The sequence below is a fragment of the Coregonus clupeaformis genome, chromosome 9, assembly GCF_020615455.1.
Source record: "Coregonus clupeaformis isolate EN_2021a chromosome 9, ASM2061545v1, whole genome shotgun sequence".
NCBI lineage: Eukaryota > Metazoa > Chordata > Actinopteri > Salmoniformes > Salmonidae > Coregonus > Coregonus clupeaformis.
In genome coordinates, this window is record NC_059200.1 from 20,671,472 (window position 1) to 20,696,542 (window position 25,071).

General features: G+C 46.7%; 1 protein-coding gene and 1 long non-coding RNA gene across 2 annotated transcripts in view; both read right to left on the minus strand.

Annotated features, from left to right (window-relative positions):
• Nucleotides 1–2,309: 2,309 nt before the first annotated feature.
• On the minus strand, nt 2,310–4,572 carry LOC121573443. The gene is made up of 2 exons (XR_006002043.1): nt 2,947–4,572; nt 2,310–2,896 (listed from the first exon to the last, which is right to left on the minus strand). It is a non-coding gene; the product is annotated as an uncharacterized LOC121573443 (long non-coding RNA).
• Nucleotides 4,573–4,679: 107 nt separating this feature from the next.
• Nucleotides 4,680–25,071, minus strand: part of LOC121573444 (guanine nucleotide exchange factor subunit RIC1-like) — a 111,305-nt gene continuing 90,913 nt past the window's right edge. The window contains exons 16-27 of the mRNA XM_041885447.1: nt 21,722–21,829; nt 21,280–21,408; nt 20,942–21,106; nt 19,673–19,963; nt 19,330–19,473; nt 17,055–17,213; nt 16,518–16,654; nt 15,927–16,222; nt 15,436–15,657; nt 14,582–14,759; nt 9,358–9,546; nt 4,680–6,042 (exon numbers count right to left, since the gene is read on the minus strand). Coding sequence (XP_041741381.1) covers nt 5,745–6,042; nt 9,358–9,546; nt 14,582–14,759; nt 15,436–15,657; nt 15,927–16,222; nt 16,518–16,654; nt 17,055–17,213; nt 19,330–19,473; nt 19,673–19,963; nt 20,942–21,106; nt 21,280–21,408; nt 21,722–21,829 — 2,316 coding nt within the window. The 3' untranslated portion in view covers nt 4,680–5,744. The remainder of the gene's footprint in view (nt 6,043–9,357; nt 9,547–14,581; nt 14,760–15,435; nt 15,658–15,926; nt 16,223–16,517; nt 16,655–17,054; nt 17,214–19,329; nt 19,474–19,672; nt 19,964–20,941; nt 21,107–21,279; nt 21,409–21,721; nt 21,830–25,071) is intronic.

Below are 25,071 nucleotides of genomic sequence, written 5' to 3' on the forward strand. Positions count from 1 at the left end.
AGTTGTTGATCAGTCTCTCTCGTCACTGTGGAGGAATTTTGGCCCACTCTTCCATGCAGAACTGCTTTAACTCAGTGACGTGTGGGTTTTCAAGCATGAACTGCTCGTTTCAAGTCCTGCCACAACATCTCAATTGGGATTAGGTCTGGACTTTGACTAGGCCATTCCAAAACTTCCAATTTGTTGCTTATTAGCAATTTTCATGTAGACTTGATTGTGTGTTTTGGATCATTGTCTTGCTGCATGACCCAGCTGCGCTTCAGCTCACAGACGGATGGTCTGACATTCTCCTGTAGAATTCTCTGATACAGAGCAGAATTCATGGTTCCTTCTATTAAGGCAAGTCGTCCATGTCCTGAGGCAGCAAAGCATCCCCAAACCATCACACCACTACCACCACCATGCTTGACCTTTGGTATTTTACATTTACATCATTTAGCAGACGCTCTTATCCAGAGCGACTTACAAATGATGATGTTCTTACTGTGGAATGCAGTGTTTGGTTTTCGCCAGGCATAATGGGACCCATCTCGTCCAAAAAGTTGACTGAAGTTTGCCAAAAAGCACCTGGATGACCTTAAGACTCTTGGAAGAACGTTGTATGGACAGATAATTCAAAAGTATAACTTTTTAGATGACATGGTTCCAGTAATGCCTGGCGAAAACCAAACTCTGCATTCCACAGTAAGAACATCATACCAAAGGTCAAGCATGGTGGTGGTGTGATGGTTTGGGGATGCTTTGCTGCCTCAGGACCTGGACGACTTGCCTTAATAGAAGGAACCATGAATTCTGCTCTGTATCAGAGATTTCTACAGGAGAATGTCAGACCATCCGTCTGTGAGCTGAAGCTGAAGCGCAGCTGGGTCGTGCAGCAAGACAATGATCCAAAACACAATCAAGTCTACATGAAAATTGCTAATAAGCAACAAATTGGAAGTTTTGGAATGGCCTAGTCAAAGTCCAGACCTAATCCCAATTGAGTTGTTGTGGCAGGACTTGAAACGAGCAGTTCATGCTTGAAAACCCACACGTCACTGAGTTAAAGCAGTTCTGCATGTAAGAGTGGGCCAAAATTCCTCCACAGCGACGAGAGAGACTGATCAACAACTACAGGAAGCATTTGGTTGGAGTCATTGCAGCTAAAGGTGGCACAACCAGTTATTGAGTGTAAGAGGGCAATTACTTTTTCACACAGGGGAATTGGGTGTTGCATAACTTTGTTAATGAAATAAATATGTAATTGTTGTGTTATTTGTTCACTTATGTTCCCTTTATCTAATATTAGGTTTTGGTTGAAGATCTGATAACATTCAGTATCACAAATATGCAAAAGTAGAGAAAATTAGAAAGGGGGCAAATACTTTTTCATAGCACTGTACACTACACTGAAGATGTCCACCTATCTTGACCCAGGGAATGTTACTGCGTCATAGATATGCAATACTTTACTGTACACTACGAAGGAAAACAAAGATGTTCTTATGTCCTTCATACAGATTTTGTATGAAAAGAGTACCACTGTTGTCATGTCTGACATTGTGCTTTTCCCAACAGCAGAGACAGACACGCACGAAACAATAGGCTTCTCATCAGATCAGAAGGAAACATGAACCGTGTATAATCATAATATCCATTTCTATATGATATAGAAAAACCGTCTTAAGTACTAACAAAGATTTGTTGGAGCATCAATGGTTTGATCTTTCATCAGAGGGGTGTGGAGGGGTTCATCGTACCTCTGCATATACAAGCACTCACGTCACGTTGTCCCCACAACACACTGACCCAAGGCCTCAGAACATGTCTCTGGTTAGCCAAGACCCTTATTACGTTAGATAAACTTTACAGCTGGGGTTTGTTGTGGGCTTGAGAGCAGACAGTAAGCTACTGCATATACTGTACTGACAGCAGAGGAGAGACAGAATAGAAGCACATCCATGCTGTGTAGTTAACTGGAGTCCCAGGTCTGTTTGTGCGGTCTCGCCAACTCCATAGCAAACGTGACAATGACAGAAATGGATTTTGGTAAGACGGCACCAACCGGTCTGGGACTCAGGCTAGTGTACAATCACGGCCAAAGAGGTTCTCATAAACAATGCTGCAGAACAATAGAATCGGAATAGAGGCAAAAATATTGTTTAAAATACAAACAACAAGCACAGTGAGCCGCAGCATAATAATGTTTAAAGTACAACCGTTTTGGTTGGTGTGAGTGGCAGTAAAAATGTGGCGCAGAATGTAGATGAAGGTAACAAAAAAAAAATGATTTTAAAAAAGGATACTCAAAAATAAAACTGAAACAAAGCAACATTTCAGAATTGCACAGTTTAATAGTGATGTACTGAACCTAGATAATATAAATAGAAGAACTACACACAGTAAAGAAAACATCTGCTGTGTGTTCACAGAGCCCTAACAATTGTCTGGAGAAACAGCTGATCTAGGACCAGTATTGCCATTTAGAGCTCAATGAATAATGATTATATGGAGACATGGGGCCTGTTCCTAGATCAGCATTTCTCCTCAGATGCTTTGTGGATACAAGCCAGAGTTCTGAAGGCTGTCAGAGGGGGAAACAGCTCCACTGGCCGCCCCACCACCGTTGTTATTGTTGTTGCTGAGCTGTGGAGTGTCGTGCAGCATGGTGAAAACAATGCAGTACATATTAAGCTCTTCTACAAAGTACAATTTGTTGTTGTAATATCACAAATGGATGTGGCTGTTTCACCATTGATTCCCGTTTTGAGGGTAAGAGCTCTAATGCTGGTCAGGCGGAGGGATATCGACCTGGGCGCTGGGCCTGAGAGAGCTCTATGCTGGTCAGGCGGAGGGATATCGACCTGGGCGCTGGGCCTGAGAGAGCTCTATGCTGGTCAGGCGGAGGGATATCGACCTGGGCGCTGGGCCTGAGAGAGCTCTATGCTGGTCAGGAGGGATTTCGACCTGGGCGCTGGGCCTGAGAGAGCTCTATGCTGGTCAGGCGGAGGGATATCGACCTGGGCGCTGGGCCTGAGAGAGCTCTATGCTGGTCAGGCGGAGGGATTTCGACCTGGGCGATGGGCCTGAGAGAGCTCTATGCTGGTCAGGCAGAGGGATATTGACCTGGGCGATGGGCCTGAGAGAGCTCTATGCTGGTCAGGCGGAGGGATTTCGACCTGGGCGCTGGGCCTGAGAGAGCTCTATGCTGGTCAGGCGGAGGGATTTCGACCTGGGCGCTGGGCCTGAGAGAGCTCTATGCTGGTCAGGCGGAGGCAAATAGTTCTTGATTAGTTGCTTTGAATGAATAATGAAGGCTAACATTTTTCCATTAGCAATAACACCACAACCAATAAATAAATATAATAATACTGACCATCATAAAAGATTGATTCCATGTGAGGATACTGTACTTAGTCAACAAAATAAATAATAAACCGATGCAATAGCACTTAGTCTTTACCGTTCCACATCATACCCATAGGAGCTGCTTCTGTGAGGAGCGCCAGTGTTGGAGATATTCTCAGTCATCGTTATCAGTTTTAAAGTATCAAGGTTTTGGTATGTTACCACGGTGATAACAACCAAGACCTTATAGACCTAAATTCTTATAGAAACAATGGACACATTCAGTCTGAATACATTAAATAGTATAGGACCTATTCAACTCCACAGCCATTGCTAAGGCAACACCAAGATCCCTGATAGGAGATAGACAGAATCCTACTTTTAGAAAACGATACTGAAATGTGACATTGAGTTAACGCCAAAGTGTGCGTCAGTTGATGTTTAATCTATTTATTAAAAAGGGGCCAAATAAAAATGATCTCTGGCATGGCATAATATGCTATCAATACAAAGTGAATTATGAATATAGTTTCTCTGATTCGTCTCCGTTTGGATCCTCCAGCATGACGGAAGCCAACTGAACAGTAATGCTTCAATTCTAGAGCCAATCCTAAAGCATGTGTGTAAAGATGCAGGTCAGGATCGCCATAATACTGTGGTTTGTCCTCAGAGATCGTTAGATTCTCCCTTCAGGAGTCAGTCATGGTTTGGTTGAGGCCTGGTTAGGCCCTCGTCAACAACATTCACCTCCAATTCAGGTCATCATGCGCACGAACGCACAACAGGTCTTCTCTCTCGACCCACAGAATTGTCACACCACAGTCTTTAATATCGTAGTAAGGGGACTGACATCTCCTGAAGTAATGTTGTAGAAGAATATCATCACATTATTGACCAAGGCATCAGCAAATATCTTTAAATCCACTGTACAGTAGGAGGGATACAATATGACAACCCTCCACACACACACTTCAGTGCATCTCATAAAAATGTTCGGAACTTGTCCAGCACACACAGTTGAGCATGGTTGGTTTCAGGGGTGGTTCCTTGCCAAAAGTTATATCTGATCTCCTCCACAACAAAGTACAATAGACCGTTGCACAAACTGTGACAAAAATATACAGGTTGAATTTTCTGTAATGTGGAAGGAGCGCCAATAAAGCTTCATATGTGACAGTGGTGTAAAGTACTTTACCATTTATTTAAAAAAGTGCTGTCTGGTTTGCTTAATATAATGTGAAATGATTTATACTTTTACTTTTGATACTTAAGTATATTTGTGCAATAAAATTTACTTTTGATACTTAAGTAAATGTAAAACCAAATACTTTTAGACTTTTACTCAAGTAGTATTTTACTGGGTGACTTTCACTTGAGTAATTTTCTATTACGGTATCTTTACTTTTACTCAAGTATGACAATTGGGTCCTTGTTCCACCACTGAAGTGTGACATGTCTAACTGATAATATCCCAGATGCCTTTTATAGCTCTCCGCCCAGCACGTCGTCACAGCGATCTGACATTTCTATCTAGACAGACACTATAGCCCAGACCAGCACGATCCAGACTGCAACACAGACAGGGTTTCTCTGATCTGAACATTTTGGTAAAAAGCTAACTTGCAACACAAACTGCCTGCTTTGTGGTTGAACAATTAATCCCGGAATAAAGCCTGACTAGCCCAAACTCAGTCTGGTAAACCCTGGTCTGTGATCAAATTCCTTTTTTTGTATCTATATTTTAGGTAAGCATTTGTTTTTGTGTTATGAATTGGCTGTGTCCTGACTAACATTGTCTGCAGTGACTCAAGTCCATAATCAACTGGACAATACTGACACTCTTAACCACAGGAGCCCACTCACTCACAGACAGACAGACAGACTGACCAACCCTGCTCCAGCACTGGGATGGACGAGTATCCGGACAGGAGAGAAGAAAGTCGAGAATGTTCTCTTGCGTTTGAGTCTTCCAACTGTTACACACCCAGTGTAGTAATACACACAAAACCATGACACAAACAAGCACACACACAGTCTCATACACACACACACACGCACATTCAGTCTCATACACACACACTCAGTCTCATACACACACATTCAGTTTCATACACACACACTCATGGTCAACACAACATATCAGAGTCCACGTCAGCCAACAAACGGGTTCGACACACAATGCAGTGTTTAATCTTTGAGGCTTCCAGTGCAGCTTTCCTCCTCCTCCTCTTCCTCATCCTCATCCTGTGTCCCATCACACACCCGCCCAGCAAGGTCAGAGGTCAGAAAAAGTCTGTATTCATCAGGGCTTACTGTAGCAAAAAAGTTTAAGTCCATGTAGTCAGTCCCTCCCTGTTTCAGTCCATTTTCTTCCGTTTGGTGCCTAATGAACACGACCCAGGTCAGGACAGGGCATGTCAGGACAAAGTGCAGTCATACGCCCCCTCATCCACCGCCTGCTCCTCCTGCTCCTCTGGAGCTCCTCCGTCCTCGGTCCCTAACCCCCCAGGGGGCTCCAGAGGAAGGGCCAGACCTAGGGGAGCAGGCCCCCTACTGTCTTCTACCCTGGGGTCTCCGGGCTGGGGCTCAGCCAGCTTGGAGTTGGGGTTGGAAGCCCCTGGCAGGAAGGCTTCAGGCTGGATCTGATCTACAGAAGTCTCTATGAGCTTCTGCAGCTGGGGCCGGATCATGTTCAGGAAGGGCTTATAGCCCAGGCTACAGGGAGTGGAGAGGGGAGGAGGAGTCAGTATCCAGATCACAACATTCATGACCTTCACTGTGCCTTTGCCATAGCTGCTATAGAACATGTAACATCCTTTACACCACAGTTCCACTAGTGGTCTGGATGAATACAAATATTATTAACTATTATTTTAGGGGGTAGATCAGCTTTATTATTGCAGCTAGACACATACACACACAGTGCCTTCGGAAAGTAGTTTTAGACCCCTTGACTTTTTCCACAGTGTTACATTACAGCCTTTTTCTAAAATTGATTTAAAAAAATTATCCTCAGCAATCTACACACAATACCCCATAACGACAAAGCAAAAACAGGTTTTAGAAATGTTGGCAAATTTATAAAAAATAAAAAACAGAAATACCTAATTTACATAAGTATTCAGACCCTTTGCTATGAGACTCAAAATTGAGCTCAGGTGCATCCTGTTTACATTGATAATCCTTGAGATGTTATTACAACTTGGAGTCCACCTGTGGTAAATTCAATTGATTGGACATGATTTGGAAAGGCATACGCTTGTCTATATAAGGTCCCACAGTTGACAATGCATGTCAGAGCAAAAACCAAGATGAGGTCGAAGGAATTGACTGTAGAGGTCCGAGACAGGATTGTGTCGAGGCACAGATCTGGGGAAGGGTACCAAAAAATGTCTGCAGCATTGAAGGTCCCCAAGAACACAGTGGCCTCCATCATTCTTAAATGGAAGAAGTTTGGAACCACCCAGACTCTTTCTAGAGCTGGCCGCCCGGCCAAACTGAGCAACCAGGGGAGAAGGGCCTTTGTCAGGGAGGTGACAAAGAACCCAATGCTCACTCTGACAGAGCTCCAGAGTTCCTCTGTGGAGATGGGAGAACCTTCCAGTAGGACAACCATCTCTGCAGCACTCCACCAATCAGGCCTTTATGGTAGAGTGGCCAGACGGAAGTCACTCCTCAGTAAAAGGCACATGACAGCCCGCTTGGAGTTTGCCAAAAGGCACCTTAAGACTCTCAGACCATGAGAAACAAGATTCTCTGGTCTGTTGAAACCAAGATTGAACTCTTTGGCCTGAATGCCAAGCGTCACGGCTGGAGGAAACCTGGCACCATCCCTTCGGTGAAGCATGGTGGTGGCAGCATCATGCTGTGGGGAGGTTTTTCAGCGGCAGGGACTGGGAGACTAGTCAGGATCGAGGCAAAGATGAACGGAGAAAAGTACAGAGAGATCCTTGATGAAAACCTGCTCCAGAGCACTCAGGACCTCAGACTGGGGCGAAGGTTCACTTTCCAACAGGACAACGACCCTAAGCACACAGCCAAGACAACGCAGGAGTGGCTTCGGGACAAGTCTCTGAATGTCCTTGAGTGGCCCAGCCAGAGCCTGGACTTGAACCTGATCGAACATCTCTGGAGAGACCGGACAATAGCTGTGAAGCAATGCTCCCCATCCAACCTGACAGACCTGGAGAGGCACTGCAGAGAAGAATGGGAGAAACTCCCCAAATACAGATGTGCCAAGCTTGTAGCGTCATACCCAAGAAGACTCGATGCTGTAATCGCTGCCAAAGGTGCTTCAACAAAGTACTGATTAAAGGGTCTGAATACTTACAGTACCAGTCAAAAGTTTGGACACACCTACTCATTCAAGGGTTTTTCTTTATTTTTACTATTTTCCACATTGTAGAATAATAGTGAAGACATCGAAACTATGAAATAACACATATGGAATCACGTAGTAACCAAAAAAAGTGTTAAACAAATCAAAATATATTTTATATTTGAGATTATTCAATGTAGTCACCCTTTGCACACTCTTGGCAGTCTCTCAACCAGCTTCATGAGGAATGCTTTTCCAACAGTCTTGAAGGAGTTCCCACATATGCTGAGCACTTGTTGGCTGCTTTTCCTTCACTCTGCGGTCCAACTCATCCCAAACCATCTCAATTGGGTTGAGGTCGGGTGATTGTGGAGGCCAGGTCATCTGATGCAGCACTCCATCACTCTCCTTCTTGGTAAAATAGCCCTTACACAGCCTGGAAGTGTTTTTTTTGGGTCATTGTCCTGTTGAAAAACAAACGATAGTCCCACTAAGCGCAAACCAGATGGGATGGCGTATCGCTGCAGAATGCTGTGGTAGCCATGCTGGTTAAGTGCGCCTTGAATTCTAAATAAATCACTGGCAGTGTCACCAGCAAAGCACCCCCACACCATCACACCTCCTCCTCCATGCGTCACGGTGGGAACCACACATGCGGAGATCATCCTCTGCAGCAGCGGTATCTCTGGGTCTTCCATTCCTGTGGTGGTCCTCATGAGAGCCAGTTTCATCATAGCGCTTGATGGTTTTTGCGACTGCACTTGAAGAAACTTTCAAAGTTCTTGAAATGTACCGTATTGACTGACCTTCATGTCTTAAAGTAATGATGGACTGTCATTTCTCTTTGCTTATTTGAGCTGTTCTTGCCATAATATGGACTTTGGTCTTTTACCAAATAGGGCTATCTTCTGTATACCTTGTCATAACACAACTGATTGGCTCAAACGCATTAAGAAGGAAATAAATTCCACAAATGAACTTTTAAGAAGGCACACCTGTTAATTGAAATGCATTCCAGGTGACTACCTCATGAAGCTGCTTGGGAGAATGCCAAGAGTGTGCAAAGCTGTCATCAAGGCAAAGGGTGGCTACTTTGAAGAATCTCAAATATATTTTGATTTGTTTAACACTTTTTTGGTTACTACATGATTCCATATGTGTTATTTCATAGTTTTGATGTCTTCACTATTATTCTACAATGTAGAAAATAGTAAAAATAAAGAAAAACCCTGGAATGAGTAGGTGTGTCCAAACTTTTGACTGGTACAGTACATAAATAAATAAAAAACATATATTTTTAAATATATTTTCCTTTATTCTTTTCCCCTAACCCTACCACCCCTCCCTTAATTGGAGTAAACTAATGGACAACAACACTTCGTATGTACAAACTGGAAGTAGAAGCCTATCTAAATTGTACGGACACAGTGTATTTTCAAGTAGTTATCTTTTGTTTGTTTTTAGTCCCATCCTTCAGCTACCCTCAACCCCTCCCATCGATCTCTGAAGACCATCCAGTTTTGATTTCTATTTGCCATATATATTTTGACTGTGCAGTTTCACAAAAGTTCTGAACCTATAAACACTTGACAATGCGGTGAAAATGTTAGAATAAACAGAGCACTGTACACAGAAAGTTATTCTGGTTGGACTTTGATTTTACAATTTGTGCAGAGGGAGAGAAAGAAGGAGAGAGTGACAGACACACTGACCAGTCTGTGGAGGCCCATGCGTCGACCCCCAGCAGGCCGGAACGGACACTTTGGACTGTCTCAGGAGGAACCTCTGGGCTGTCCAGGAAGTTGACCACCTGCATGATGACTGTGGCCTCTCTCAGGATCAGACCAATCATAACGCACCACTCCAGACAGCCCGCCTCCATGAACACATGCAGCAGGTACCTGAGGACAGAGAGATAAGCTATGAGGCATGATACATAAGGGACTGCTTTCCCACACACAGAGTAAGCCTAGTCCTACACTAAGAAGCATGATCAATGGAGATTCTCCATTTAGTCCATCTGAGTCCAGGGTAGGCTTAATCTGTGTCCAGGGAACCTACCTAAGGATACACAAGCAAAGGCTGACAAATCACAAGATATACACAAACCTACATATGAAACCAACACACAGACACAAACTAATAGGTCACCGCAGCCATACGTCTAGCTAGGTTGGGATGGGAAGTGGGGTGGAGGAGTATTAGTAGCACCTAATAGCAGTGGTGGAAAAAGTCCTTGATTGTCATGCTTGAGTAAAAGATACCTTCTTAGAAATTGACTCAAGTACACTGCTCAAAAAAATAAAGGGAACACTAAAATAACACATCCTAGATCTGAATGAATGAAATAATCTTATTAAATACTTTTTTCTTTACATAGTTGAATGTGCTGACAACAAAATCACACAAAAATTATCAATGGAAATCAAATTTATCAACCCATGGAGGTCTGGACTTGGAGTCACCCTCAAAATTAAAGTGGAAAACCACACTACAGGCTGATCCAACTTTGATGTAATGTCCTTAAAACAAGTCAAAATGAGGCTCAGTAGTGTGTGTGGCCTCCACGTGCCTGTATGACCTCCCTACAACGCCTGGGCATGCTCCTGATGAGGTGGCGGATGGTCTCCTGAGGGATCTCCTCCCAGACCTGGACTAAAGCATCCGCCAACTCCGTCTGTGGTGCAACGTGGCGTTGGTGGATGGAGCGAGACATGATGTCCCAGATGTGCTCAATTGGATTCAGGTCTGGGGAATGGGCGGGCCAGTCCATAGCATCAATGCCTTCCTCTTGCAGGAACTGCTGACACACTCCAGCCACATGAGGTCTAGCATTGTCTTGCATTAGGAGGAACCCAGGGCCAACCGCACCAGCATATGGTCTCACAAGGGGTCTGAGGATCTCATCTCGGTACCTAATGGCAGTCAGGCTACCTCTGGCGAGCACATGGAGGGCTGTGCGGCCCCCCAAAGAAATGCCACCCCACACCATGACTGACCCACCGCCAAACCGGTCATGCTGGAGGATGTTGCAGGCAGCAGAACGTTCTCCACGGCGTCTCCAGACTCTGTCACGTCTGTCACATGTGCTCAGTGTGAACCTGCTTTCATCTGTGAAGAGCACAGGGCGCCAGTGGCGAATTTGCCAATCTTGGTGTTCTCTGGCAAATGCCAAATGTCCTGCACGGTGTTGGGCTGTAAGCACAACCCCCACCTGTGGACGTCGGGCCCTCATACCACCCTCATGGAGTCTATTTCTGACCGTTTGAGCAGACACATGCACATTTGTGGCCTGCTGGAGGTCATTTTGCAGGGCTCTGGCAGTGCTCCTCCTGCTCCTCCTTGCACAAAGGCGGAGGTAGCAGTCCTGATGCTGGGTTGTTGCCCTCCTACGGCCTCCTCCACGTCTCCTGATGTACTGGCCTGTCTCCTGGTAGCGCCTCCATGCTCTGGACACTACGCTGACAGACACAGCAAATCTTTGCCACAGCTCGCATTGATGTGCCATCCTGGATGAGCTGCACTACCTGAGCCACTTGTGTGGGTTGTAGACTCCGTCTCATGCTACCACTAGAGTGAAAGCACCGCCAGCATTCAAAAGTGACCAAAACATCAGCCAGGAAGCATAGGAACTGAGAAGTGGTCTGTGGTCACCACCTGCAAAACCAGTCCTTTATTGGGGGTGTCTTGCTAATTGCCTATAATTTCCACCTGTTGTCTATTCCATTTGCACAACAGCATGTGACATTTATTGTCAATCAGTGTTGCTTCCTAAGTGGACAGTTTGATTTCACAGAAGTGTGATTGACTTGGAGTTACATTGTGTTGTTTAAGTGTTCCCTTTATTTTTTTGAGCAGTGTAAAAGTGAAAGTCATCCAGTAAAACACTGCTTGAGTAAAAGTCTAAAAGTATTTGGTCTTAAACTTAAGTATCAAAAGTAAATGTAATTGCTAAAATATACTTACAGTGGGGAAAAAAAGTATTTAGTCAGCCACCAATTGTGCAAGTTCTCCCACTTAAAAAGATGAGAGAGGCCTGTAATTTTCATCATAGGTACACGTCAACTATGACAGACAAAATGAGGAAAAAAAATCAAGAAAATCACATTGTAGGATTTTTAATGAATTTATTTGCAAATTATGATGGAAAATAAGTATTTGGTCAATAACAAAAGTTTCTCAATACTTTGTTATATACCCTTTGTTGGCAATGACACAGGTCAAACGTTTTCTGTAAGTCTTCACAAGGTTTTCACACACTGTTGCTGGTATTTTGGCCCATTCCTCCATGCAGATCTCCTCTAGAGCAGTGATGTTTTGGGGCTGTCGCTGGGCAACACGGACTTTCAACTCCCTCCAAAGATTTTCTATGGGGTTGAGATCTGGAGACTGGCTAGGCCACTCCAGGACATTGAAATGCTTCTTACGAAGCCACTCCTTCATTGCCCGGCGGTGTGTTTGGGATCATTGTCATGCTGAAAGACCCAGCCACGTTTCATCTTCAATGCCCTTGCTGATGGAAGGAGGTTTTCACTCAAAATCTCACGATACATGGCCCCATTCATTCTTTCCTTTACACGGATCAGTTGTCCTGGTCCCTTTGCAGAAAAACAGCCCCAAAGCATGATGTTTCCACCCCCATGCTTCACAGTAGGTATGGTGTTCTTTGGATGCAACTCAGCATTCTTTGTCCTCCAAACACGACGAGTTGAGTTTTTACCAAAAAGTTCTATTTTGGTTTCATCTGACCATATGACATTCGCCCAATCCTCTTCTGGATCATCCAAATGCACTCTAGCAAACTTCAGACGGGCCTGGACATGTACTGGCTTAAGCAGGGGGACACGTCTGGCACTGCAGGATTTGAGTCCCTGGCGGCGTAGTGTGTTACTGATGGTAGGCTTTGTTACTTTGGTCCCTCTCTCTGCAGGTCATTCACTAGGTCCCCCCGTGTGGTTCTGGGATTTTGCTCACCGTTCTTGTGATCATTTTGACCCCACGGGGTGAGATCTTGCGTGGAGCCCCAGATCGAGGGAGATTATCAGTGGTCTTGTATGTCTTCCTTTTCCTAATAATTGCTCCCACAGTTGATTTCTTCAAACCAAGCTGCTTACCTATTGCAGATTCAGTCTTCCCAGCCTGGTGCAGGTCTACAATTTTGTTTCTGGTGTCCTTTGACAGCTCTTTGGTCTTGGCCATAGTGGAGTTTGGAGTGTGACTGTTTGAGGTTGTGGACAGGTGTCTTTTATACTGATAACAAGTTCAAACAGGTGCCATTAATACAGGTAACGAGTGGAGGACAGAGGAGCCTCTTAAAGAAGAAGTTACAGGTCTGTGAGAGCCAGAAATCTTGCTTGTTTGTAGGTGACCAAATACTTATTTTCCACCATAATTTGCAAATAAATTCATAAAAAATCCTACAATGTGATTTACTGGATTTTTTTTTCTCAATTTGTCTGTCATAGTTGACGTGTACCTATGATGAAAATTACAGGCCTCTCTCATCTTTTTAAGTGGGAGAACTTGCACAATTGGTGGCTGACTAAATACTTTTTTTCCCCACTGTAAGTATCAAAACGTAAAAATCTTTTCAAATTCCTTATATTAAGCAAACCAGACGGCACAATTTTCTTTATTTTAAAAATTTACGGATAGCCAGGGGCACACTCTGACACAGACATATTTGACAAACAAAGCGTTTGTGTTTAGTGAGTCCACCAGATCAGAGGCAGTAGGGATGACCAAGGATGTTCTCTTGATTAGTGCGTGAATTTGACAATTTTCCTGTCCTGCTAAGCATTAAAAATGTAACAAGTATTTTTGGGTATCAGGGAAAATGTATGGAGTAAAAAAGTACATTATTTTCTTTAGGAATGTAGTGAAGTAAAAGTTGTAAAAAATATATACATTTACATTTTAGTCATTTAGCAGACGCTCTTACAGGAGCAATTAGGGTTAAGTGCCTTGCTCAAGGGCACAAACAGATTTTTCACCTAGTCAGCTCGGGGATTAGAACCAGCGACCTTTCGGTTACTGGCACAACGCTCTTAACCACTAAGCTACCTGCCTATAAATAGTAAAGTACAGGGCCTGGTTGCATAAAACACCTTAAGTTAATTTTCCCCATATCTTTTCCCTTAAAGTTTCCTTAAATTTAATCAGTTGCACAAAACATTTTAAGGCGAATTTCCCCCTTAAATTAAGTGAAAAAGTTAAGGGTACCCATGAGGTCCCTTACGTGCTTTATTCAGGATGGATATCAATGGAAACAGCATGTGTGGAGGTGAATGTTGCTTTTCTCTGCCCTGGTTAAAAAAAGAAAACATCCACCAGCTAGCTATGTAGTCAAACTATATAAAGTGCACAATCCATGGCTACAAAGCTAGCTGGCTAGCTGGCTACCTACTTTGTAAACTAGCGTGACGTGCTAGAATGTAATAGACACAAGTTGAGAAAAAAGTAACTACAAGAAACGTGTTTTATCTTCTGAATCAACGTTACTCCTGTCTTGAATGTAGAAGTTCTATTATGCGATCTCCCAAAATGTTTTTAGTCCCATCCTTCAGCTACCCTCAACCCCTCCCATCTATCTCTGAAGACCATCCAGTTTTGATAAATGTGATCTCTTTGATGAGATGTTCATTCAGTGAATCAGGTCGTCTCCATGGTAATTGGAGACTCTTTCTGCTGTACATGCCTTCAAACTACCATAAAACCCTTAGATTATGCTCTTACCTAAGGAAATGTTTGAGGGGCTCTATGCAACACCCTTAAACAATTCCCTTAGGTAAGAGGAAATTATTCCTTAAGGTAAACCCTTAAGGGAAAAAACTTAAGCTGTTTTATGCAAATGGACCCTGCTCTGATTGGGACGTCAAATAGAACTAGAAATCCTGTCTACTGATATATTTTCTATGAGTGGGAGGACAGGCTTACCGTAGCTGGACCTGGGACTTGTGTGGTCCCTTGTTTGCCAGCTCCATGGAGAAGTGTTCCAGCTCAGAGTGGGTCAGACTGAGTGTAGAGAAGTTCTCATCCACCATGGTCCAATCTCCATCCACCATGCTGCTGGTCTCTGTCAGGTCTGTGGCAGAACCGATACTGCACTCCTCCACTTGAGAGAGAGAGAGAGAGAGGTAGAGGTAGAACGATCGAGAGGTTGAGGTAGAGCGATAGAGAAGAGATAGAGATATAGAGAAGCGGTAGAGCGATAGAGAAGCGGTAGAGCGATAGAGAAGCGGTAGAGCGATAGAGAAGCGGTAGAGCGATATATAAGCGGTAGAGCGATAGAGGTAGAGAGAGCGGTAGAGAAGCGGTAGAGCGATAGAGAAGCGGTAGAGCGATAGAGAAGCGGTAGAGCGATAGAGAAGCGGTAGAGCGATAGAGGTAGAGAGAGCGGTAGAGCGATAGAGAAGCGGTAGAGCGATAGAGAAGCGGTAGAGCGATAGAGAAGCGGTAGAGCGATAGAGAAGCGGTAGAGCGATAGAGAAGCGGTAGAGCGATAGAGAAGCGGTAGAGCGATAGAGGTAGAGAGAGAGAGGTAGATGTAGTGATAGAGAAGAGGTAGAGAGAGGTAGAGTGAGAGGTAGAGGTAGAGAGAGGTAGAGTGAGAGGTAGAGAGGAAGAGGTAGAGCGAGAGAGGTAGAGCGAGAGCGAGAGAGAAGAGGTAGAGAGAGATAGAGAGGTAGAGAAGAGAGGGAGATAGAGAAGAGAGTTCGCCGTCTGACTTTATCTCAGGGAAAGAGAGAGACAGTCTCAAGTGTTCCTATCTTCTGTTGAAGACTACTTACTTTTGTTGGTTAGTGGAGAGAGGAAGGCCTCCTGTGTCTGTGGCCCCCCGTGGGACGAGGCAGTGTCCATCTCTTTAGGCTCCGGCCCCAGAGTCCCCAGCCCGTCTAGCCAGGTGTGGTTGTGGTTGCTGTTGTGTGCTGCGACCTGCGGGGGCGCTGTGTCCATGTCACTGTTCAACAGGCTGTCTATTGACTGGGACTTCAGTAGACGCTGGCTCAGCACTGGAAGAAGAGGGAGGAACACACACTGGGTCAGATTTAATTGAATGATAAAAAACAAATGCGACTTGAGAAAAAAATGTATTCTCAGTCACAAAGTTTGCATAAAAACACAATGAGTCAGAGCGTGATGGGGACAGACAGCCAAGGCTAAGACAGAGAGAGCCCCTGCAGCCCCAGCAGTCACACACATTTTCACAAGTATTCCAATGATCTAAACACACACATACACACACAGGGTTGCACACACGCACACAAACCCTGGCGCTCACCTGTCCTGCGGTGTCCGTTCTTGAAAGGCGAGCTGATGGAGCAGGCTGGGATGACAGGAAACGGCCACAGGAAGTCCTTGTGGAGACACTTCAGCGCCATGACGAAGTCATCAACCCGCGCCACCCGCGTGCGCTCGCGGCACAGCCAGCCAATCAGCTCGAAGCCCAGCTGGGCAGAGAAACAACCCAGCTCTTTCAGTCTGACGTGCTCCAGGAGGTGGCGGGCGTGACGCCTCAACATCATGTCTATGTACATGTTCTCTGCACAGTCACTGTCCTTAGACCACCTCTCAGACCTAGGAGGAGGAGTTATAGCGATGAGGACAAAGGCCTGTAGTACATACAGTGATTTACCAGAGTTGGGCTCAATTCCATCAAACTTTCAGTCAAATCAGGACCTGATTGCACCTTAATGAGCTGACGGGGGTCAGTGTACTGAGCCGAGAACGTCACAATGGTTTAGAAGAGGAGAATATCTCTCAGTACACATTAGATACTCAACAAACAAAAGCTGCCTTTGGATCTCTGGATCCTATGATCCCTAAAGAGAGGAGTTGTCAAAGAAAGTGTGTGTGTGTGTTTGTGGCGTACCCCTTAGCGGAGGGCCCAGAGGGCATGCTGAAGGTCTTCTGTAGGTTAAACTTCCCAGAAGCGATGCTGTCAGCTGACTGAGACAGACTGACGCTGCGGTTCCTGAAGAACTCAAAACCCCCTGTCGAACTGGGTTCCTGTTGACAGGACAGATCATTATCAGGGGGAAACTCATCCAGTAAGCCTCTGAAACGGCAGGCTTCTATACAAATGGAAATACACCGTATAGCCAGTTATGGGTTTCCATATCCAATTATAGAGAGGTGGAGGCAATAGCCTTAAGACCAGTCTTCAATCTATACAGTATGTTTAGACCATCTCAACCATTATCCCCATAGATAAAACTAAAGCGTTAAGATGTTTAGGTCTAACTCCTAAGAAACGTGTCAGATTGTCTGACAATCACAGAAAGAGAGACAAGAGTAGAGATAGGTAGAAAGACAGCGATAGAAGACAGAAAGAGAGACAAGAGTAGAGATAGGTAGAAAGACAGCGATAGAAGACAGAAAGCGATTATACATTTGTTCCTTCCTGTACCTGAGTGGTTGGTGTTGGGGGTGGGGTCTCCATCTCTCCAGAGCCAATGGCTTTGAGGAATCGGATCATGTGACGACAGAGGTCCCACTTGCCCTGCTCCAGAGCCGTGTTGAAGAGTAGCGTAGCGTGTTGCCTGCTCACTGCTGGAACCTCCATGTTCTGAGGACAACAGTCACATTATCAATACAAGCCCTTTAACTACTTAACCCTTAACCCTGGCTCCAACCCTAACCTTAACCCTGGCTCCAACCCTAACCTTAACCCTGGCTCCAACCCTAACCCCGATACCAGTCACATTTCTAAATAATGTTTGCCTCTGGCTATTACGATATGAGATAGGGGAGTATGTTTACCTGTAGTATAATGAGATAGGATGCAGCTGTGTCCAGGTGGATAAGTGTTTACCTGTAGTATAATGAGATAGGATGCAGCTGTGTCCAGGTGGATAAGTGTTTACCTGTAGTATAATGAGATAGGATGCAGCTGTGTCCAGGTGGATAAGTGTTTACCTGTAGTATGATGTGATAGGATGCAGCTGTGTCCAGGTGGATAAGTGTTTACCTGTAGTATAATGAGATAGGATGCAGCTGTGTCCAGGTGGATAAGTGTTTACCTGTAGTATAATGAGATAGGATGCAGCTGTGTCCAGGTGGATAAGTGTTTACCTGTAGTATAATGAGATAGGATGCAGCTGTGTCCAGGTGGATAAGTGTTTACCTGTAGTATAATGAGATAGGATGCAGCTGTGTCCAGGTGGATAAGTGTTTACCTGTGGTATAATGAGATAGGATGCAGCTGTGTCCAGGTGGATAAGTGTTTACCTGTAGTATAATGAGATAGGATGCAGCTGTGTCCAGGTGGATAAGTGTTTACCTGTGGTATAATGAGATAGGATGCAGCTGTGTCCAGGTGGATAAGTGTTTACCTGTAGTATAATGAGATAGGATGCAGCTGTGTCCAGGTGGATAAGTGTTTACCTGTGTATAATGAGATAGGATGCAGCTGTGTCCAGGTGGATAAGTGTTTACCTGTAGTATAATGAGATAGGATGCAGCTGTGTCCAGGTGGATAAGTGTTTACCTGTGGTATAATGAGATAGGATGCAGCTGTGTCCAGGTGGATAAGTGTTTACCTGTAGTATAATGAGATAGGATCAGCTGTGTCCAGGTGGATAAGTGTTTACCTGTAGTATAATGAGATAGGATGCAGCTGTGTCCAGGTGGATAAGTGTTTACCTGTAGTATAATGAGATAGGATGCAGCTGTGTCCAGGTGGATAAGTGTTTACCTGTAGTATAATGAGATAGGGTGCAGCTGTGTCCAGGTGGATAAGTGTTTACCTGTAGTATAATGAGATAGGATGCAGCTGTATCCAGGTGGATAAGTGTTTACCTGTAGTATAATGAGATAGGATGCAGCTGTGTCCAGGTGGATAAGTGTTTACCTGTAGTATAATGAGATAGGATGCAGCTGTGTCCAGGTGGATAAGTGTTTACCTGTAGTATAATGAGATAGGATGCAGCTGTGTCCAGGTGGATAAGTGTTTACCTGTAGTATAATGAGATAGGATGCAGCTGTGTCCAGGTGGATAAGTGTTTACCTGTAGTATGATGAGATAGGATGCAGCTGTGTCCAGGTGGATAAGTGTTTACCTGTAGTATAATGAGATAGGATGCAGCTGTGTCCAGGTGGATAAGTGTTTACCTGTAGTATAATGAGATAGGATGCAGCTGTGTCCAGGTGGATAAGTGTTTACCTGTAGTATAATGAGATAGGATGCAGCTGTGTCCAGGTGGATAAGTGTTTACCTGTAGTATGATGAGATAGGATGCAGCTGTGTCCAGGTGGATAAGTGTTTACCTGTAGTATAATGAGATAGGATGCAGCTGTGTCCAGGTGGATAAGTGTTTACCTGTAGTATGATGAGATAGGATGCAGCTGTGTCCAGGTGGATAAGTGTTTACCTGTAGTATAATGAGATAGGATGCAGCTGTGTCCAGGTGGATAAGTGTTTACCTGTGGTATAATGAGATAGGATGCAGCTGTATCCAGGTGGATAAGTGTTTACCTGTAGTATGATGAGATAGGATGCAGCTGTGTCCAGGTGGATAAGTGTTTACCTGTGGTATAATGAGATAGGATGCAGCTGTATCCAGGTGGATAAGTGTTTACCTGTAGTATGATGAGATAAGATGCAGCTGTGTCCAGGTGGATAAGTGTTTACCTGTAGTATGATGAGATAGGATGCAGCTGTGTCCAGGTGGATAAGTGTTTACCTGTAGTATGATGAGATAAGATGCAGCTGTGTCCAGGTCCTGAGCCATCAGACACTCCTCAAACAGATCCTTGGGGTTTCCCACGGCAGCAAACAGGTAGTTCCACAGGGCGAACTCTGTCTTCCTGGCGCAGTGCACGATTGTCTGGAGCAGGACCACACAGGCGGAGCTACATTAGGCCCAGAGTAGTAATGGGGATCCTAATCAAATACTACAAGCTCTATGAGCCCAGGTGAAAAGTAGTGATAGGATGCTATTTGGAACACAACTCAGGACCTTTAATGTCCTAGACTAGGCGACATCCATTAACCACTCCATCAACATCTCTCTCTCTCTCTCTTACCTGGAGGAACAGGGGGAACTCGGTGATGAACTTGGCCACGGTTGGCAGCAGCGGGTCGGGGATGGGCTCCCGGGAGGTGGCTTCCTCCTCCAGCACCACGTGGACCATGAGCTCCATGACGTGGGGGAAGTAGGGGAGAGCTGCGCAGGACTGGGCCAGGAGAAGGGCCTGCTCCCCCAGGTTACGGACCAGGAGTTGCCTCAGGATGTGGTGGAGGTAGATCTGGGAGGTCCTCTCCACAGTGCAATAGGGGAACACCCCCTCTAGTGACTCCCAGCCCTCTCTGGGACCCTGGAGAAAATATTAAAAATATATATTCGTATCTCTAAACCTCTTATCTGCCCACTGACTCGCTTTCCCTGAAATAAAGTGAACATACAGCTAGAAAAATAGTTTCAGATCTCTGACACAAATGCCTTGACCATTATGCTCCTCCTACACCAAGCCGACCAATCAAAACTCTAAACAATGGATAGAAAAGAGCAGATGCTCCGAGCTATCCCACCCAGACCCAAACACTCCTACTACAGTACCTGCAGGCTATCATAGAGCACGGTCTCAATGGAGGCCCCCAGCACCAGGGAATACAACTACTATCCAGGCTCTGTCGTAGCCGGCCGCGACCGGGAGACCCATGGGGCGGCGCACAATTGGCCCAGCGTCGTCCAGGGTAGGGGAGGGAATGGCCGGCAGGGGATGTAGCTCAGTTGGTAGAGCATGGCGTTTGCAACGCCAGGGTTGTGGGTTCGATAAAATAATGTATGTGCTAACTGTAAGTCGCTCTGGATAAGAGCGTCTGCTAAATGACTAAAATGTAAATGTACTATAACAACTACTACTCCTCCTATAATAACTACTACTACTACTACTACTACTCCTCCTATAATAACTACTACTACTACTCCTCCTATAATAACTACTACTACTACTATTACTACTACTACTACTACTACTACTCCTCCTATAATAACTACTACTACTCCCTACCTGCAGGCTGTCATAGATCACAGTCTCATTAGATGCCCCCAGCACCAGGGAATACTACTACTACTCCTCCTATAATAACTACTACTACTACTACTCCTATAACTACTACTACTCCTATAACTACTACTACTCCTATAACAACTACTACTCCTACTCCTCCTACTACTACTACTACTCCCTACCTGCAGGCTGTCATAGATCACAGTCTCATTAGATGCCCCCAGCACCAGGGAATACTACTAATATAATAACTACTACTACAATAATACTCCTCCTCCCTACCTGCAGTCCATCATAGAGCACAGTCTCGTTGGAGGCCCCCAGCACCAGGGCGTCTTCAAACAGCACGGCCAGGGGGTAGATGTTGATGTGGAAGGGGAGCATGATGCGGCGGGACAGGAAGGAGTGGGGCTTACGATGGTCACGAGGGAACAGGGGGAGCCACACCTTCAGATAAGATAACAGAACATCATATAAGGAAATTAGGTTTGTAGAATCATTGCAGCCAGCAAAGACAACGTTTAGTTAATTTATTTGTCCATTTACAGACAACAACAAAAATGACAATAATCCACAACATAAGTAGTAAAAACAGATAGCAGTATGAAGCAGCAACATACCTTCATCCCAGCCTCTCCACACGACAACCACAGAGCCTCCAGTAGGTGGCGCTTCTTCCCGCTACTACGACACGTCGTCCACACATTCTCTACATACTGGGCCAGAACCACTGGAGGACAGAACATCAGCTGGAGGGAGAGAGAGTTACACACCATAACAACCTCTCTCTCACACACACACACACACACACTAGAACTACAATATATAATGTATCATTTATGATACAAATAAATTAATCAATAATGAACTGACTGGTTGCTGGGTGTAATGATTATTTCCTATTGTTAGATATATTATAACCTGACAATCCAAGACAACTATCAATAGGGGGAAGGCTTGGGGTCAAATCCATTTCCATTCAGGAAGTACACTTGACTGAATTGAAATGTAATTGACCCCAACCCTGCTAGGAGGTGAATAGGGGATGTGACTGGGACTCACCAGTTTCTTCTGGTCTTCCTTCTCTTGTAACTGTGGTCCAGAACGGTCTCTCTGTAACATGATTAGCTGGCCTGCCAGGTTCAGTATGATGCTGTCTGCCATACAGGCCTGTCACGGGCACAGAGGGACACACAAACATTAATACATTTACATTTTTATCCTTTAGCAGACGTTGTTATCCAGAGCAACTCAGTACATAGAATTAAGGTAGGTTAAACCAACCACATATCACGATCACTGTAAGTAAAAACCTTCTTGAAAATAGCCACTTTAGTAAGAGTTAAAGAAAAGTGCTAGGAGGGGGAGGGTCAGTGGGAGAGAAGTACACTGAGGTGTCGTGTTCACGGTGGGAAAGGTGTATTGAATCCTACCTGCTGTGGGGCTCTGAGCGTGATGCCCGTCTCTGTGCGTACGGAGGTGAGGGTGTGTGTCTGTGTGTGTACCTGCTGTGGGGCTCTCAGCGTGATGCCCGTCTCTGTGCATACGGAGGTGAGGGTGTGTGTCTGTGTGTGTACCTGCTGTGGGGCTTTGAGCGTGATGCCCGTCTCTGTGCGTACGGAGGTGAGGGTGTGTGTCTGTGTGTGTACCTGCTGTGGGGCTTTGAGCGTGATGCCCGTCTCAGTGCGTACGGAGGTGAGGGTGTGTGTCTGTGTGTGTACCTGCTGTGGGGCTTTGAGCGTGATGCCGGTCTCTGTGCGTACGGAGGTGAGGGTGTGTGTCTGTGTGTGTACCTGCTGTGGGGCTTTGAGCGTGATGCCGGTCTCTGTGCGTACGGAGGTGAGGGTGTGTGTCTGTGTGTGTACCGGCTGTGGGGCTCTGAGCGTGATGCCCGTCTCTGTGCGTACGGAGGTGAGGGTGTGTGTCTGTGTGTGTACCTGCTGTGGGGCTTTGAGCGTGATGCCGGTCTCTGTGCGTACGGAGGTGAGGGTATCTGTGTGTGTACCTGCTGTGGGGCTCTGAGCGTGATGCCGGTCTCTGTGCGTACGGAGGTGAGGGTGTCTGTGTGTGTACCTGCTGTGGGGCTCTCAGCGTGATGCCGGTCTCTGTGCGTACGGAGGTGAGGGTGTGTGTCTGTGTGTGTACCTGCTGTGGGGCTCTGAGCGTGATGCCGGTCTCTGTGCGTACGGAGGTGAGGGTGTGTGTCTGTGTGTGTACCTGCTGTGGGGCTCTGAGCGTGATGCCGGTCTCTGTGCGTACGGAGGTGAGGGTGTGTGTCTGTGTGTGTACCTGCTGTGGGGCTCTGAGCGTGATGCCGGTCTCTGTGCGTGACGGAGGTGAGGGTGTGTGTCTGTGTGTGTACCTGCTGTGGGGCTCTGAGCGTGATGCCCGCTCTGTGCGTACGGAGGTGAGGGTGTGTGTCTGTGTGTGTACCTGCTGTGGGGCTCTGAGCGTGATGCCCGTCTCTGTGCGTACGGAGGTGAGGGTGTGTGTCTGTGTGTGTACCTGCTGTGGGGCTCTGAGCGTGATGCCGGTCTCTGTGCGTACGGAGGTGAGGGTGTGTGTCTTGTGTGTACCTGCTGTGGGGCTCTGAGCGTGATGCCCGTCTCTGTGCGTACGGAGGTGAGGGTGTCTGTGTGTGTACCTGCTGTGGGGCTTTGAGCGTGATGCCCGTCTCTGTGCGTACGGAGGTGAGGGTGTGTGTCTGTACCTGCTGTGGGGCTCTGAGCGTGATGCCCATCTCTGTGCGTACGGAGGTGAGGGTGTGTGTCTGTGTGTGTACCTGCTGTGGGGCTCTGAGCGTGATGCCGGTCTCTGTGCGTACGGAGGTGAGGGTGTGTGTCTGTGTGTGTACCTGCTGTGGGGCTCTGAGCGTGATGCCCGTCTCTGTGCGTACGGAGGTGAGGGTGTGTGTCTGTGTGTGTACCTGCTGTGGGGCTCTGAGCGTGATGCCCGTCTCTGTGCGTACGGAGGTGAGGGTGTGTGTCTGTGTGTGTACCTGCTGTGGGGCTCTGAGCGTGATGCCGGTCTCTGTGCGTACGGAGGTGAGGGTGTCTGTGTGTGTACCTGCTGTGGGGCTCTGAGCGTGATGCCCGTCTCTGTACGTACGGAGGTGAGGGTGTGTGTCTGTGTGTGTACCTGCTGTGGGGCTTTGAGCGTGATGCCGGTCTCTGTGCGTACGGAGGTGAGGGTGTGTGTCTGTGTGTGTACCTGCTGTGGGGCTCTGAGCGTGATGCCCGTCTCTGTGCGTACGGAGGTGAGGGTGTGTGTCTGTGTGTGTACCTGCTGTGGGGGCTCTGAGCGTGATGCCCGTCTCTGTGCGTACGGAGGTGAGGGTGTGTGTCTGTGTGTGTACCTGCTGTGGGGCTCTGAGCGTGATGCCCGTCTCTGTGCGTACGGAGGTGAGGGTGTGTGTCTTGTGTGTACCTGCTGTGGGGCTTTGAGCGTGATGCCGGTCTCTGTGCGTACGGAGGTGAGGGTGTGTGTCTGTGTGTGTACCTGCTGTGGGGCTTTGAGCGTGATGCCGGTCTCTGTGCGTACGGAGGTGAGGGTGTGTGTCTGTGTGTGTACCTGCTGTGGGGCTCTGAGCGTGATGCCGGTCTCTGTGCGTACGGAGGTGAGGGTGTGTGTGTACCTGCTGTGGGGCTCTGAGCGTGATGCCGGTCTCTGTGCGTACGGAGGTGAGGGTGTGTGTCTGTGTGTGTACCTGCTGTGGGGCTCTGAGCGTGATGCCCGTCTCTGTGCGTACGGAGGTGAGGGTGTGTGTCTGTGTGTGTACCTGCTGTGGGGCTCTGGCGTGATGCCCGTCTCTGTGCGTACGGAGGTGAGGGTGTGTGTGTGTGTACCTGCTGTGGGGCTCTGAGCGTGATGCCGGTCTCTGTGCGTACGGAGGTGAGGGTGTGTGTGTGTGTACCTGCTGTGGGGCTCTGAGCGTGATGCCGGTCTCTGTGCGTACGGAGGTGAGGGTGTGTGTCTGTGTGTGTACCTGCTGTGGGGCTCTGAGCGTGATGGTCTCTGTGCGTACGGAGGTGAGGGTGTGTGTCTGTGTGTGTACCTGCTGTGGGGCTCTGAGCGTGATGCCCGTCTCTGTGCGTACGGAGGTGAGGTGTGTGTCTGTGTGTGTACCTGCTGTGGGGCTCTGAGCGTGATGCCCGTCTCTGTGCGTACGGAGGTGAGGGTGTGTGTCTGTGTGTGTACCTGCTGTGGGGCTCTGAGCGTGATGCCCGTCTCTGTGCGTACGGAGGTGAGGGTGTGTGTCTGTGTGTGTACCTGCTGTGGGGCTTTGAGCGTGATGCCGGTCTCTGTGCGTACGGAGGTGAGGGTGTGTGTCTGTGTGTGTACCTGCTGTGGGGCTTTGAGCGTGATGCCGGTCTCTGTGCGTACGGAGGTGAGGGTGTGTGTCTGTGTGTGTA